At 41.2% G+C, this 16,823-nt stretch overlaps 1 protein-coding gene across 3 annotated transcripts in view; it reads left to right on the forward strand.

Annotated features, from left to right (window-relative positions):
• The window catches only part of LOC108257866 (rho guanine nucleotide exchange factor TIAM2), a 50,059-nt gene extending 34,585 nt beyond the window's left edge, over window positions 1-15,474 (forward strand). For 2 of the 3 annotated variants that reach the window (XM_017455968.3, XM_017455969.3), the window contains 18 exons: window positions 678-737; window positions 2,624-2,794; window positions 3,916-4,020; window positions 4,323-4,401; window positions 4,594-4,683; window positions 4,916-5,173; window positions 5,788-5,873; window positions 8,365-8,553; window positions 9,825-9,893; window positions 10,306-10,431; window positions 10,559-10,667; window positions 10,792-10,971; window positions 11,087-11,205; window positions 11,860-11,968; window positions 12,159-12,217; window positions 13,039-13,129; window positions 13,214-13,301; window positions 13,680-15,474. In XM_017455968.3, coding sequence (XP_017311457.1) covers window positions 678-737; window positions 2,624-2,794; window positions 3,916-4,020; window positions 4,323-4,401; window positions 4,594-4,683; window positions 4,916-5,173; window positions 5,788-5,873; window positions 8,365-8,553; window positions 9,825-9,893; window positions 10,306-10,431; window positions 10,559-10,667; window positions 10,792-10,971; window positions 11,087-11,205; window positions 11,860-11,968; window positions 12,159-12,217; window positions 13,039-13,129; window positions 13,214-13,301; window positions 13,680-14,181 — 2,490 coding nt within the window. In that variant the 3' untranslated portion in view covers window positions 14,182-15,474. The remainder of the gene's footprint in view (window positions 1-677; window positions 738-2,623; window positions 2,795-3,915; window positions 4,021-4,322; window positions 4,402-4,593; window positions 4,684-4,915; window positions 5,174-5,787; window positions 5,874-8,364; window positions 8,554-9,824; window positions 9,894-10,305; window positions 10,432-10,558; window positions 10,668-10,791; window positions 10,972-11,086; window positions 11,206-11,859; window positions 11,969-12,158; window positions 12,218-13,038; window positions 13,130-13,213; window positions 13,302-13,679) is intronic. The other variant, XM_017455970.3, reaches the window with a different exon arrangement.
• The last annotated feature ends 1,349 nt before the right edge of the window (window positions 15,475-16,823 follow it).

Here is a 16,823-nt window from a genome sequence, read left to right on the forward strand (position 1 = left end):
CATTGGGCCATCCATAAATCCCTCAGTTAATTCCACCATCTAATCTAACAATCCATTCATTGAATCAGTGCAGTTCTACATCTGTCTGCTTGTCCATCCATCCATCCATCCTCTATCCACCTAATCTACCTCTTCATGTATTGATCTATCCATCCATCCATGTATCTTTCCTGCCTTATTTGTGTAACTACAGTATGTCTGAAGCTCTGAGTTCCACTCGTCAATCTTTCCAGAAGCAGTTTTCTGTTTGTGTATCAGTTGTTGATGCTGCTGTGATTCTGGCTGCGGTAGATCAGTGTGTGGTTAGAGCGGGTCTCTCGTTGAAGCGAAGATGTGGAAGATGATGGTCTACTCAGAGCCGTCCCGGCGGGCGTCTGGGTCGAGGGGAGACTGTGGCTCTCGCTTGTAGGCTGAGAGGCTGGCACATTAGCCTGCCCTCTATAAGCTGTAATTACAGCATCGCTCAGACCTTTGATTATTTTTCTCTGCAAACCTCAGAGGCCATTTCTGTTCCGATCCAGGATCTAAATAGTATCAAAAACAGCTGGCTCAGCGCTATGGTTTCTAATTAAATGCAACTCTAGAGGCCATGTTGCTTTTTTGAGCCTGAATGTTACCTTGGATATATTTTGATGTGTGTGTGTGTGTGTGTGTGTGTGTGTGTGTTTATATTGTAGATATTCGAAGGACATTCCAGCGGAACTCTTGGCCATCCACCAGCACAGAGCAGTTCAGAGGTAATACATGCATCATAGTGATGTCGTGTTTTCACTTTTCTTCGATTGTCGACATCTACACCTGCCCTCTGTAGACTCGCTAGCAGATGGGGCTGAATTTTTCGCAATTCTCATCAATTTTTATACATTCTTTTAAAGAAGGCTCTTGCTGTGCCAGGCCCAGGTGCCAGCTTGCACCATCTGACATGCTAATGCTCCTTCATAATGTGTGAAGGGAGGTTCCCACCCCCTCTAATCCCCTGAAACTGGGAAGAGGAGCGGGTGGGTAACGGTGGGGGAGTACTTTTTCGCCCTTTCATGGCTTGCACAGCTGTCCCAACAGCCTGCTGATCTGTTGACACTTTACTTTGCAAACAGGCGGGCTGTGTGTGTGTAGATCTCTGTAGAGGCGGAGTTAGCATTCATTTCATCACAATCCTATTGTCAGTCAATATAATGAAGCTCAAACACACGGATTCTCATGATACCAGCTCGACATGTTACACCTACATTGCAATTTTAAACATGCTCATTTGGGATATAATCCAAGTTGCTCAGAACAACAGTTGGCTTTTGATGAAGGCTATGAAATTTCCAATACGCCATAATAGCACGCTTCAACACGAAGCTCAGTTACTGTTACCAGCCAGGTGATGATTATTTTCCTATAACTGTTTTATTCCTCTTATACAACAGCAATTTCTCAACGATCACAACATTTCCTTTATTAACAGTCGACATCCTGTACTTTTTATCCATTTATACATCTGCAAAACAAGTTAGTTCCTCTTATCGCTTATGTTATGACCGTATACTATGTTGCACATTTTCTTACAAATTTTCATTCAATAAATAACATTCTGAGGAATTCAATTACAGGCATACGCATGTCTGTATATGTAGATAAAGAATTAAAGACATGCTGTTAAGAATTATTGTAATTAATTGTACTTCCTCAGTCATCTCTTGCTCATCTCCAGATGGATCAGAATGCAGCTGCAAGGCTGTTGACCAGGGCAAAGAAATATGATCATGTCACCCCAATTTTAGCATCGCCTCCACTGGCTCCCGGTCCAGTTTAGGATCCAGTTTGAGATTCTGTTGTTTGTCTTTAAAACTCTTAATGATCAAGCTCCATCTTATCTCAAAGATCTTCTTACACCACAGTCATCTAGCAGATTTCTAAGATCTGATTTAAAAGGTTTCTCTTGGATGTCTCTCGATCCCGTTTAAAAACGAAAGGGGGATAGAGCTTTTTCAGTCACTGCCCCTCGTTTATGGAATCAATTGCCACTGGACATCCGCCTTGCACCTTCAATTATCAATTTTAAAACGAGGCTGAAAGCATATCTCTTCTCCCAGGCGTTTTAATCTCATTTTTACTGTTGTCTGTTGTGTGTCTTTAATTGGTTTTATTCTGTTTTCTATTTTACTTTTCTTACTCTGTTCAGCACTTTGGTCCACTTTGCTGTGTTAAATGTGCTATATGAATCAAATTTACTTACTTACTTAAGAAACACCAGATAAATGTTAAGACATCTATTGTTGACAAATTATTATGAATTATAAATTTACTGAGACAGTACAGTGACAGTGAAGATATGCTAGACAGGCGTATCCTAACCCTAACCCTATGTAGCATAATAAGTTAGTTATATTCCGAGTTTGTTTTTCATATAGGAACATTTCCATTCAGTAAAAGCACATACAGAATTAAACACAAACTAATAATGCATGAAATGTTGCATCGCTTTAAGACACTTTTAAGATATTTTTTTTCTTTATATCTGTATATAATTTCCTGCCTCACCTGAACCACAGCTTGTTTTACAAAAGAAACTTATCAGGAGTCAAAAATGTTAAAATGATTTACAAAGTTGTAAAAATGTCTCATCTTGCATTTCCAGCAGCGTCTCGACGCTTTTCCCAAACTGCATCCCACAGCGCCACCCGAAGGCAGAGTCTGGGACTGTGGCTTTGAGAGCCTGTTGTGTGTGTCCATGCCTGACAGGCAGGTCCTCAGCGTTCCTGTCAGGCAGGATTTCCTTGTAGCTGATGTGCTCGCCTCAGCCTGCAAGGTACATCATCATCTTATTAACGTTCAGAAACGTTTAAAGCGTCTGAATCGGCCCTGTTCATGAATCTGCGTGAAGGATGGCTGGGGAGAATAAAATGAGCTTAAAGCTATCCGAACCACCGTTTTAATTACACCAAAGCTTTCGATAATTAAATATGCGTCCTGTTTAATAACATGGCTCTTATCTTTCCTGGTCTGTTAACTAGCAAACTGAGGACGTCTCTTCAGGTTTTATAGCAATGCGACTGGAATATATATTTGATCTTAATCTCAATAATTAACAACGTAATTAATTTCGTTAGAAATAGATCCCCAAATATCTTCCCATGCTTACTGATCCTCCTCATAGACTGGAGATGTCATTTAAGTTGCATATTGATTTGAACTGAATTACTGAATTGTGATATCTTTTAATAATAATATTTGTATCAAAAGCGTTCGAGTTGTTAGGTGGAATCAGTTAACGAATCACACACATGCATGTTCTGAGGACTAAATACAGTATAAATAACGTATTCTCATAGCAATAGAAAAACTGTACCTGGCAATACTGAAATTGCTTAGACATTTGATGCTAATCAATCATTTCTTTTCACCAAAAAACAGCTTTAATTTCAAGAAAAGGATCTTTTTTAAATTGCATCTAACAATTTACACCGCTCATCCTGTTGAAAAGTTTACACCCCCCTGGCTCTTAATGTACCGTTTTGCCTTCTTGAGCATCAGTGAATGTTTGCCCCTTTTGTAATAGTCGTGAATGTACAAGTCCCGCAGTCGTCCTCGGTGTGAAAAGATGGATCTCGACATCATACAGCCGCTGCTGGAACGGGGTTAAATATGTAGAATATGCTGGAAAAGCAAAGAATGTGCAGGACCTGGAGGATTTTTCTGAAGAACAGTGGGCAGTTTAACTGCTCAGGACAAACAAGGGACTCAAAATATAAAAACAGTATAACGACACACAGTATTAAGAATCAAGGGTATGTAAACTTTTGAACGGGGTCATTTTTATAAATTCAGCAGCTATTATCTTGTCTTGTGGACTATATGTAACCATCTGTGATGTGAAGTAGCTTATTCAGGACGGAATGGATGGATCTGTTTGTGTTTGTGTGTGCGTAGTTGAGGCAGCTGGACCCGGCGCTGTATTATCTGCGTACGAAGAGACGTTCAGGCCCAGATGTGGAGATCAGCACTCCAGCAAACTCAGACTTACTAAGAGACCTGGTGAGCTTTACGACACTTTAATACACATCTGGATCACTCAGGACTGTCTTTCCAGATCTGTTTCCTTTATGTGCCTCTACATTCGGATGCAGCTGCCGTTTGCAGATTATCCTGTATTTAATACAGTCGCGGTTTTGCTTGTCTTGTAGTGTTTGGTGATCTTGTAGACTTGATGTTCACTCCCTGCTGTATACGTGTAAATATGGGATAACCATCAGTGCATCAGTAAAGTGTGTTCTGCATGCCACGTGTAACCTTATTCTTCTAACTTTATTCTTGTGACGCTTCTGTCATCTGAACAGGTTTACGACGAGCTCGAAGTTTGGCCTCTCAACGTGTTCACTTTAATCATTTCACGTCCAGACACCGCCATCGATTTTGGTGAGTGGTTGGTGGTAGATTTGTTATTTAGAGGTGTGTTTTCACTTTCCAGTGTATTATGATGTACACAATACATGATCTTAGATACTGTTGTGAGACTGACTTGAAATATCACAAGGTGTGAGTGGTAAATACGTTCATAACATGAGTGTGTGTTTGTGTGTGTGTGTGTGTGTGTGTGTGTGTGGGCAGGATTCGCAGTGACAGGCCATGTGGATGGTTTGAGGAGAAGTCACATCTTCGTGAGTGAGGTGAATCCAGAGGGCCTGGCGTTCAGTAAAGGTGACTCATCATGATAAAACTATCTTTTACAACAGTCATAATAATAAAATAATAGCAATTGTTTTGGTCAAAATCTCAATATGGTTGAAGGAAGGAAATAAAAATAATAATTCAAGCCATAGACAAATTCAGTGTTTAGCGTCTGCTGTACAGATAAAGACACTTGGCTAAAAGGCTGATGGACTTTGGTTTACAGTGCAGGTGGATCTGATCCTTCTCTGTGTGTGTGTAGGGCTGAAAGCAGGTGATGAGATCCTGGCCGTGAACACTGCGAGCGTCTCTACTCTGGACTTGGGCCTCATACACACCTTGTTTAGCGAACAGACGTTGCGTCTCGTCCTCCGCCGTGAGGAAAGCGTGTCAGATGAGCAAGGCAGTGTGTGGCCAGGGTGTGACCCCGGCGACCCATACGGACCCTTTCCACCATCCAGCGCACCCTACTGCCCCCCTCCACCCTCACACAGCACACAGACCCAGTTCAGCTCATCAGGTACGACCTCACAAGCTTCTTCTAATGGACGTGCCCAGTCATTCTGAGAAACAGGTTTAATGTTCATTTGATGAATGTTTTGAGGCCACAGAATAAATATCTAATCCCCATGAATTGTGTTGTATTTCTTATGAATCGTATGAATTCTTATAAATTGATGCCTTATTCCCTATTGAAGTAACGTGTAATATTATCCGTCTTCTCTATGCTTAGGTTCCTGTGCCCACAGCAGTGTCGTTCATTTCTTGCTGTCTCACTCGTTTTAAAAATACAACAGTCACTACGAGTGAAGTATTTCATGAACATAACGTGGCCTTGCTCTATGAATTTGTGACCGCAGCTTATTAAACCCTAAGCCACCATGTCACCTCAGCAGCTATGTAGCTCTGTATGTTTGGAACGAGAGAAAAACTAAATGAACCGCCGTTAGAGAAACCAGATCAATGCGAGTTAACACCAGTCAAGTGCACTTACTCTCCATCCCTAGGGCTCCATCCCTAGGGCACGCGTTCAGAGAAACGCAATATTTAACAAGCTGACTGCTCCATCTGTCGTACCTGGAGTGTCTCTGTCTCACTCACCGTTGCAGATGTTTTCCCTGTTTTCTTTCCCAGACGGCTGTGGGTTCCTGGAGGTTCCTGCCGATGCAGCGGTGCCCCTTTCAGGGGACGTCTGCGATAAGGCCGAGCGGTGCAGAAAGGTAAGATAGAGGAGTGGAAGGTGTGGGAGGAGGCGAGGGCTGAAAGGGTGCCTGGTGATGTGGGGATTATTTTTAGTCGTAAAAGCCAGGTGAAGCATGCCAAGAGAAATTCCAGATTTCTTCCTGCATGGTTGGCTCCGTGAGATAGTAGGCTCGGTCTCAGTTCACATTCTGTGAAGCGTTATACTTATTCAGATTCAAAGGACTGTTCTGGAGAAACATCAAATCGGCACAATTTTACCTTCAACCATGTTTAATGGTTTCTTTAGGTTTGGTCTGCAGTGATGAAGTTAATGTCGAGAACAGAATGGAAAGGAAGTCTCTGTCTCACCCAAATGTTTGCCTCAAAACCTCACACTTCAAATGAATGGTCACACTTAGATGTCATTTTTTTTGCAGAGCATCCGGTTCTTCAGTGATGACACAAAGACTTTCCGATGTGCTTTAGCATGCAGTGAGGCTTAGGGGGCGTTCACACTGGCAGTTTAGTTCGAAACAGAGCAAATTGGTAATGTGAAATCTGTCATGCGGACCGGGAAGTGCACCGCGGTACCGAACCCTGTAGGAGGTGGTCTGAGCTCGGGTTGGACTGGAACTGTGCAGCGATTCCCGTCAACGAGAACGCAACTTGTAGTCGGGTTCGTGCGTGTTTTCGCCGATGATGACATCATTAGTTTCCACACACCTGTACTATGAGTGGCAGGGGAACGCTGTGGAACACAGAAGAGGTCCACTGCTGCGCATAATAGCACCAAAATAATTTAAAAAGGCTCAATCACGGGGGGAACGCGTTGTGTTGTTCATGCGCATTTGTGATGACGTAAAATGATACTTAGAATCAATGCTGCGGGGGGCACCGGGAACAATCACACTCGCATTCGAGTGTGATTTATCTATAAACATGAACAAAACTAAACTCTAAACTCTGAATACCCTGCCGTCATTCATTTAAAGGCCAAATTCTACCAGAGCACTGGATATGATAATATAATTCCAATATAGCTGAATCCAAATCCGTAAACATGGACAATCCCCCCCGTATGATTTATGCATGAGTTTACTGAAAAGATTAGAAAGACTTTCAGTGCATGGTATGACTTGGTATGCACGAGGCTTACGCAGTGCCTCATGACACATGTACTGCGTTCCGTCATTCATCATCAGTCACTGCTTTATCCTGGTTCGGGATCACGGTGGTTTAAATGACTAGTTCGTTTACATTTTGAGAAATACAGCCAATCACGGGCAGGTACAAGCAACAATAACCGCAGGAGTGGACGGGATTAGCAGGAATTCTATTAGGAGCTAACATTAAAAGAACAGTCCCATGCACAAATATATCTTACACTACAAGATGGGAATGAATTACTTAATTAAGCTACATAGCCTTGAATAAGAAGAGAAGGTTGTCCTTCATCATGCGATTGCATGTGTAAAATAAAAAAAGTGTTATTTGACCGGATGTGTAACGTAGCATACATACTCCCTCAGTATAAAAAACAACAGCAACTCTTTAAAGAGAAGTGTGTGTGTGTGTGTGTGTGTGTGTGTGTGCACCAGCATGATATTTGCTAGTATTGGTGTGTGTGTGTCTTTGTGTGTGTCTGTGAGTGAGCATTAGCTCTGCTTTAGTGGAGTGTTTATGTGCCGGCATTTTAGCATGACCTTTTTACAGAGTGTGCCTCTGGATTTATAAAAATGATGCTTTAGAGAAATGTTTCTGTTATTTATAATGGCTGTAATTATCCTGTCTGCAATCAGAAGGAAAGATTGTGCTGTAGGATGAATCACTGCAGGCAGAACACGCACACACACACACACACACACACACACACACACACACACACACACACACACACACACACACACACACACACACACACTTTAAATGCTAAGAGGTTTATACATTTTTACAAATCTATTTTCTATAGCTTGCACTTTTTGTGTGTTGTGAGTCTGTTTTTTCCTGTAGTGTTGAGAACAGCTTTACATCACAGCACAGTGGCCTCCCCCAGGGGATTTATCAGTTTGTCAGCACTTTAATACTCTGTGGCAGGACAGATTATGGTGATAAATGGCTGGAATTCTCAATACAGACTTTTTTCGTTTCTTTGTTTTTTTTTACGGCCCACTGAAGGTGGAGTGTGAGTGTGAGATAAAGCTTCAGTAGCACATTTACATTCTGTGGATTGTGCCAGACTGCATTCATAAAACAAACTGAAGCAGAAAAAGGACACTAAATGACTTTTGTAATAAAATGACGGTACATGTTACCTCAAGAAAGATTAGTTATAGCATGATGTAAATTATTATTATTGTTATTATTATTATTATTATTAGTAGTAGTAGTATTAATACTACAGTTCACAGTATCATATGTAGCGATGTCTATTTCTCATGCACCACTGAATAGCTTTGTTACTTAATCAAAACCATCCTGATTTTGACTCTCATACACTCATAGACTGATTCTCCTGCACATCATTTACAGAATGTGACGCGAGCGTGCCCGCTGTACCAGACCTACCCCGAGGATGAAAGCCTTGCCGCGGAGGGCTACAGGAACCCGTACTCCACTGAGAGCGGCACTGCAAGGGGCAGCCCACGCCACATGACCATCACAGAGAGACTTCGCAAGGTCATCCAGGAGCTCGTGGACACCGAGAAGTCCTATGTGAAGGTACATCATCTTCTTACAGAAGACCTGTGTATGTTCTAGTAGTCGAAAGACAGGGCAGTTGGACATGTGGTTCAGTCCTGAAGATTTATAGATGAAGCCCCAGTTTGGAGAAATGTCTATAAGATTAGAATGTAATCTTATAGATTAGATATAGATTATTATTCTGTTTTCTTTTACTTTTCATCCCTATCCAGTTTAATATAAGGCTTAAACCTGGACACATACGATACATGATTGGTCATGTGGTCCTTCCCTAAACTGTTTCCACAAAGTTGGAGGCACACAATTGTATAGGATGTCTTTGTATGATGGAGCATTACAGTTTCCTTTCACTGGAACTAAGAGACCCAAACATGTTCCAGCATGACAATGTCCCTGTGCACAAAGCGAGCTCCATGAAGACATGGTTTGCCATAGTTGGAGAGGAAGAACTCGAGTGTCCTGCTCAGAGCTCTGACCTCAACCCATTGAACACCTTTGGGATGAACTGGAACACCGACTGCACCCCAGACCTCCTCACCCAACATCAGTGCCTGATCTCACTAATGCGCTTGTGGTTGAATGAACACAAATCTCCATGGCCACGCTCCAAAATCTAGCGGAAATCCTCCCCAGAAGAGTGGAGACTATTATAACAGCAAAGGGGGACTAAATCTGGAATGTGATATTCAAATAGATTTGAGGGTCAGGTGTCCACAAACACTTGACCATAAAGTGTATGTAAAGAATAAGAATAAAACAATGGTGTGTGCTGTCACAGGAAAGTAATCAATCATGCTGAGTTACTGTCACCACTATGACGTTTGTTATTTTCTAATACAGCATGCCCTAAAGTCTTCTATTCCTCTACTATAACACAACAATTTGCCAATTATTAAAATGTTTTATTTATTAAAAAAGATAATCTTGTGCTTTTTTAATGATTGATTTATAGTTACATTTGGCTTTAATAAGAACAAAAATACAGCTTGTTACGTTACAGAGGAACCACAGACTTTCTCATGTAAAAAAAACAAACGCCTTAAATAAAGTCCCTGTGTAAGTTGTTATTATAGAAACAGTAAAGTATTAGAATGAACACATTAATCTAAACCTGTGATTTGCCTTGCAACTGGAACTACTGTCAAAGCTGCTGTTATAGAAAATTAATCAACACCTTCTGACCAATCAGATTTGAGAATAGACCATTTTTTTTAAATATAGACCAACTTTTGCCTTTTGTGATGACGTTATGAAATCATTAATGCTTTGCTGCACTGTGTGTTAATCAGGACCTTGGCTGTCTGTTCGAGATCTACCTGAAGCCTTTAGAGAAAGAGACTTTCCTCAGCAGTGGAGAGGTGAGAGCCAGCCACCCTGCAGAGCTCCTCTTCACACACTGGCACCTGACACACCAAGCTGACCTATGTTGAGCGTCTGTGGCAAGCCATCATGTGCAGTTTTTGTAGCGTTTCTGACACTGTTCGTAGCTTTTAAATTGGTATGAGAGGCTGCTGAGACTGGCGTCCCATCCAGGGTGTATTCCAGGCTCTGAATCAATCACAACCCTGACCAGGACTGAAGAATGAACAGATGTATGAATAAATGAATGAATGAATGAATGAATGAATGAATGGCCATCTCCATTGTATCTTGAGTTCTGTAACAGTCGCTTACACCCTTTTAGTTCACTTAAAAACAAAACTAAACAGACAAACTTGAGGGGTTTTTTTTCCTGTTGTCTTCACCTGCTGTTCTCTCATCTTTTATTAGATGGAGTCTCTGTTTGGCAGCCTGCCAGAAATGCTGGACTTCCAGAGGGTGTTTCTGCAGACGCTGGAAGAGAAAACCAGCTCATCTCCAGACTTCATGACACTCCAGACGGCAGAGCAGCTCAAGGTAAGCGAGTGTGCAAACCTTGATCAGGCACACAAGCACATACTTTTATGTAACACAATTTTTCTGTGTTGGGTTTTCTATGTTTTTCATGTCTTTTATACTTTTCTCTACTATTTTGCAAATTCAGAAACTGCTTTCCTCACTGGGCGGATCCTTTCTGTACTACGCCGACCACTTTAAGCTCTACAGCGGCTTCTGCGCCAACCATATCAAAGTCCAGAAAGTTCTCGAACGAGGTAAGCGTCAGCTCAGAACGTCCTGTCCGATGTGTGGAGTCAATTACACCTACACAAGTAGGACAATAAGATATGAAAATATCTGTCATTAGGCTTCACTGATTTTCTTGTTGTGTCTCTGTAGCAAAGACAGACAGGGCGTTTAAGGAGTTCCTGGAGGAGAGGAACCCCACCAAACAGCACTCATCTACGCTGGAATCCTACCTCATCAAGCCTGTGCAGAGGGTCCTCAAATATCCACTGCTGCTCAGAGAACTTGCGTCCCTCACAGACCCTGAGAGCGAGGAGCACTGCCATCTCACAGGTACCACATCCACCTTCACACAGTCACAGAGGAAGAGAGGGGTATAAATGTTGGTCTTTGTGTTCATTAGTCCATATGGGCACATGAAAAAGTCCATATGTCTTAATTTTTGCAGATGCGTTGAGGGCCATGGAGAAGGTGGCCAGCCACATCAACGAAATGCAGAAGATCTATGAAGATTATGGCACTGTGTTCGATCAGCTGGTGGCGGAACAGTGCAGCACCAAGAAGGAGGTTTGTATAAGTGAAATAACAATTATGAATAGCAACTGCATAAAATTGAACCATGTTTCGGGCACATAGATATGCCAGATATACCAGAGCCATATCTCCCTGCAGTTCTCACCTGGTTTCCCACTGCAGCTAAGCAGGGTTGAGCCTGGCCAGAACCTGGATGGGAGACCTCCTGGGGAAACTAAGGTTGCTGCTGGAAGTGGTATTAGTGAAGCCAGCAGGGGGCGCTCACCTGGTTGTCTGTGTGGAGCCTAATTCCCCAGTATAGTGACTGGGACACTATACTGTAAAAACAGAGGTCCTGACACTCTGTGGTCATTAAAAATCCCAGGACACTTCTCGTAAAAGAGTAGGGATATGACCCCGGTGTCCTGGAGAAATTTCCCCATTGGCCCTGCTCTATCATGGCCCCCTAATAATCTCCATCTCTAAATTGGCCACATCACTCTCTCCTCTCCACTAATAACTGGTGTGTGCTGGGCATTCTGACACACTATGGCCGCCATCGCATCATCCAGGGGATGCTACACACTGGTGCTGGTTGAGGAGATCCCTCCACCAGCCACACTAAGCGCTATATAAATGTAACTTTAACTAACTAACACATTCATAGCTGAAGAATTATCTGAAATATCTGTAACGTGTGTGGCTCAGGTAACAGAGATCTCGATGGGAGAGTTTATCCTCCATGGCTCTGCGCTCTGGCTGAACCCCATGACCTCACTGGGCCGCATGAGGAAAGAGCCGGAACTCACAATTTTCGGTGAGTATGGGTATGACTCACATCCACGTATGGAACGGAAATATATTTGAATATCCACTTCACACAACATTTTCAGCGTTTTTAAATAGTGGGACAGGCAGTAGATGAGTACTGTTCCCTGCTGTTTAAAAGTGGTAGATAAGTACAGATCATGAAACAGTAAAATCACGACCAATTTTCTTCACCACAGTCTTCAAAAGAGCGGTAATTTTGGTGTATCGAGAGAACATCAAGTTGAAGAAAAGGATGGTGAGTCTCGTTTTTAACGCGGTTTATGCTGTAAACAGTTTTTAAAGTAGATGCTGTTGGGAATATATGTTGTAGTGTAGTTGTTTCTGTATTGTATAAATTCTGAAAGATTTTGCTACTGTTACTAATCAGACCACAGTTCATAGCCAAAACACCACTGTAATCAATAGGCCTACAGTTTTCCCATAATTCCATTATATACTGTCAGAGTGCTCATTACTGCACTGCTGTAATACAGAATCTGACCACATGTTCTGCCCCATTTCCACTGTAACAAATAGTCCCAATGGTACGTTACGATCAGACCACAGTTTCTGCCCAAAACACCAGTATGACTAATCAGACCCCATTTTCTGACCCCAGAGACTTCGGGACAGAGGGCTTGGTGCTTGGGGCATCCTCAATAATGTGACACACTGCATTTTTTTTTGACCTATTGAATTAAAGAGTCCCCAGCTGCAGCCCTGGAAGCCACCTGCTCCCCCTGTTTATGCCCCCAAGTGTTTTATTCCTTACATAGCTAATTGTACTGCAGTTCCCGCGCAAAACACAGTTGTAACAAATCATAGACTATCATAGTCCCCCAACCCCAAAATGACACTATAACCAATCAGATTGCAATTTCCACCCAAAATGCTAGTATAACCAATCAGACCAGAGTTCCCACCTGAAACAACACAATATCCAATTAGATCCCAGTTCCCGCCTGTATCCTGTATTTGACAGATTTGCAAGTTGTAAAGAAATAATAGTTGTACTACAGTGTTGGTTCATACTGTAAATTTTAATGTAATGCTAACGCTTTACATTTGCTCATATAGACGGCGTCCCGCTATGGAGATCTGGACCCTTTCAAATTCCGCTGGCTCATTCCAGCCACATCTCTACATCTCCGACCTGGAAACCCAGCAGGTGTGTTTTATATAGTGCAACATACACGACAAAACCACCGTGCAATCACCAGAACATGTTTACGACTTTCCTTCTGTCTACTAGGATCTGAGAACCCATGTCTTTGGGAATTAGTCCACACTAAGTCTGAGGTGGAAGGAAGACCAGAGACGGTTTTTCAGCTCTGCAGCAGGTAAGATGGCGTTTTAGGAAGAAAACTATATCTGAAAATTACAATTGACAAAGATACAGTACGGTGTATTTCCACAACAGAAACTATTTCAGGAAATCGAGGAATTTAGCCATGTTTCCACCAGAGAAACCTAGACTGATTTTTGTTCCTGCACCATAGTTAGTACCAACAACAACTACAACAAAACAAACGAAGCAAACATTACTACAACTGTAACATCTGGAAATGTTCTACTAAGCTAAAATTGTTAGCTAATGTCATAGATGGAGAATAAAAACTAGACAAGGCACTTTGGTCACAAATTGTGCCACCTTGAGGATAAACAAAGTGTATTTAATTCTATCGAACTCAACTTGTCTTTTTTTCCGTTATATACAGTAGTCTAGAGAGCAAGGCGAACGTGGTGAAGGCCATCCGCTGTGTGCTGAGAGAAAATGCCAAAAGAAGCGTTCCAGCTGAGAGGGGCTTCAGAGACAATCTGACTTTCCCTCGGAGAAGCCACCAAGCCACAGTGAGAAGTAGATCCTGGACTAAGACACTTCAACCAGAAGAAGGACGTCTGCTTGGAGGAGACACGCATTCAGAGCCTGGCATTCCCAAAAACGCATGCCTGTCTCTAGGCTCAGGCGCCAGGCTAGGTTCCCTCACCAGCTCACTTGAAGCCCAGCTTCAGAGACTGAGCTTCATGGAGGAAGTGCCACAGGAAGCCAGGGGCAGAAACGCCAGTCACATCACCATGATGGAGAACACTTCTGATATGGATGTCAGCTCCCTGCTGGTTAGGGACTACAGTGTACAGAGTCTGAACTCTGCTGTTACTGAAGGCAGTTTCTATGACACAGTTATGGGGGTCCAGAAATCTGCCATTCCCACACTTTAGAGGAATTAGTGTCTTGTTTGAGTTTCAAGGTCTGGGTGTACTAAAGCTGTTTTTATTTCATCATCAGTTATATGGAAAAAATGCGGACCCTTAAAACATAATGTGCACTATTGTTCACTAGGAGAAGTCTAGCGGCTTATGTTCTGTTCGAGAAAAAGCATTCAAATCTATAGCACATAGCAAAGTAGAGAAATGAGTGTAGAAGGAATAAAACATGACCTGTTGTACTATTATAGGAGAAAATAATCTACGATGGGAAGGTGTGATGCCATTACCATCCTGAAGTTGATTATTTTACAATAACAGCATGTCCCAAAGTGATTTATTCCACTTATACCACAGCAATCGGCCAACAATTAAAATGATTTGCTAATTAATGAACAAGTCATACTTTTTGGATTGTTTTTGGAACGCACGTCAATTCATTTATTGCCTGTTTAGTTACCTAACTCTCAAGTTAAAAGGTTGCTTGAGTTAATTGAAGAAATGAAGTTGTTTTGAGAGGACCGACAGACCCCTAGCTACCCACAGCTACAACTTAGTAAGCATAATTAGCTCACTGTACATAGGGACAAATTGCTGTTACTGAATGTGATATTAAAAAGATTCGTACGTGAACTCTCCGAATACTGCGTGGGTTAAAACACCGTACAGAGCAAACACATCAAGAGTGTTTTGGGGGTGTGGTTTAGGATGGAATAGATGTCGTTCAGCTTACCCAAATTTAATATTTAGTTCAGATTACCCAATCCAAAATCCAAACTCTCTGTGTATTACGGATTGGGTAAGCTTTTGATAAATGATGAAATAAAAAACAAGGTAATGGACTGTACAACACCTGAAAGACTGACTGTGTGTGAACTTGCTGCAGTCACAGTTGCCTTCTCTCATTCACGCTCTTTCTGGACTGATACTTGGACCACATGTGTGTCTCCCTGTTTGTGGATATTGTTGTTTTATATTTGTACCTCTTTTTGACAAAAGCTTTTCTCAGTTCAGTACAAGAACAGCTTGATTTGATGTTTTTACAAACTTGAACAAGACAAAACTTTAAGTAAAATATTTTCATAAGTTAAAATGATTGCAATAAAAATATCTTTGTGGGATTTTTTCTTTTTTTTTTTTTTTTTACTATATTGTATTTAAAGTACCTCTGGAAATGTCTTTTGTAGTCTTATGTAATTTATTTGTAAATTATGATATATTCACTACCTGAGCAGCTCTTTTTGTAAAATAATAATAATAAAAAATAAGCTTATGTTGTAATATTTAATAAAAGGTTTCTTGACTCTTCTGCTTTGACTTGAAATTTGTCTTAATCTGCTTGTTTTTTTTTTTTTCAGATGGAACCTAATAACAAAGCCAGTTATTCTGACCCACATGGCTTCCCATACTGTATTCCTGTGTGACCCTTTTCGAGTTCCACATGTATTACTTGATTCTAGTTTGCTGTGATTGGTTTCACATATTTCCCATTTCATTGTTTTGATTGTAATTTCTATTGATTGGGATGATCCAAAAGTATTGGCACATTTGAAAAATAATGGGATGAAATGAATAACATATATTGAAAAAATATATTTAAGCTTATACATATGGGAGTCCTGAAAAAGAGATACAGTCCCCTCCAAAAGTATTGGTATGGCATGGTTAGTTCTTTTTTACCTTTTTTTTTTTTTGCTATACACTTGTGTTAAGACATTTGTGTTTGAGATCAAAAGGTGAATTTGAGACGACAGAATTTCAGTTTTCATTTTCTGTTATTTATGTCTAGATGTGTTCAACTACTTCGAACATGGCACCTTTCGTTTGAACCCACCCGTTTTTTCAAGTGATCAAAAATATTGGAACACGTGACTCCCAGGTGTTTCTTGTTACCCAGGTGTACTCTGTTTGTTTTAAAAACGAACAACTCTGAATATCTACTCTTGGTTTGAGCCATGGGTTTTGCATGTGAAGACATTTTGCATTTGTTGTTAAAAAGGATAAACCAACATGAAGACCAGAAAGCTGAGAGAAAAGCAAGACATTTTGAAACTGAAAAAAAGAAAGAAAATCGATGAGAGCCATTGCACAAGCATTGGGCATAGCCAATAACAGGAGAAAATAACAGCACTTCCTGTATTGTCTAACACGGCTGCAGACACTGGTAGAGAATCATGGATAAAATCCTCCATACAGAACAATTTAAGCTCTGTCATATTTTTAAGATGCATGTGCATTTCTAGCATCAATATATATATATTTGATAGGGTTTATTTTTCAGTTTGCAAACTGATGATCTGGAAGTTTGTGCAGTTGTGCAAGCTATGAAGACACTTCTGTTGGTGGATGTGACAAAGTTTTTGTTAGACAGAATTTTTTGAAATAAAAAACATCATTATTAAGTAGAAAGGAATCATTCTTGTGGGAATTATTTTGCAAACGGTAAAGTCGAAAAGAAATCGCTCACCTGTTCAGTCTCATCTGAACTGGTATTTAACCAGTTCGCTCACTGCTAAACTCACGTGTGACTTTGCCCTGCATTATTCAGGATTTCTGATCGACTCACCACTGCCTGATTCCTGTTTACGATTTTGACCTGTCGATTTGTATTTTTTATATAAAAGCTATATAATAAAAGCTCGCAAGCTTAAATCCAA

This window comes from Ictalurus punctatus, chromosome 25, assembly GCF_001660625.3.
Source record: "Ictalurus punctatus breed USDA103 chromosome 25, Coco_2.0, whole genome shotgun sequence".
Taxonomy (NCBI): domain Eukaryota; kingdom Metazoa; phylum Chordata; class Actinopteri; order Siluriformes; family Ictaluridae; genus Ictalurus; species Ictalurus punctatus.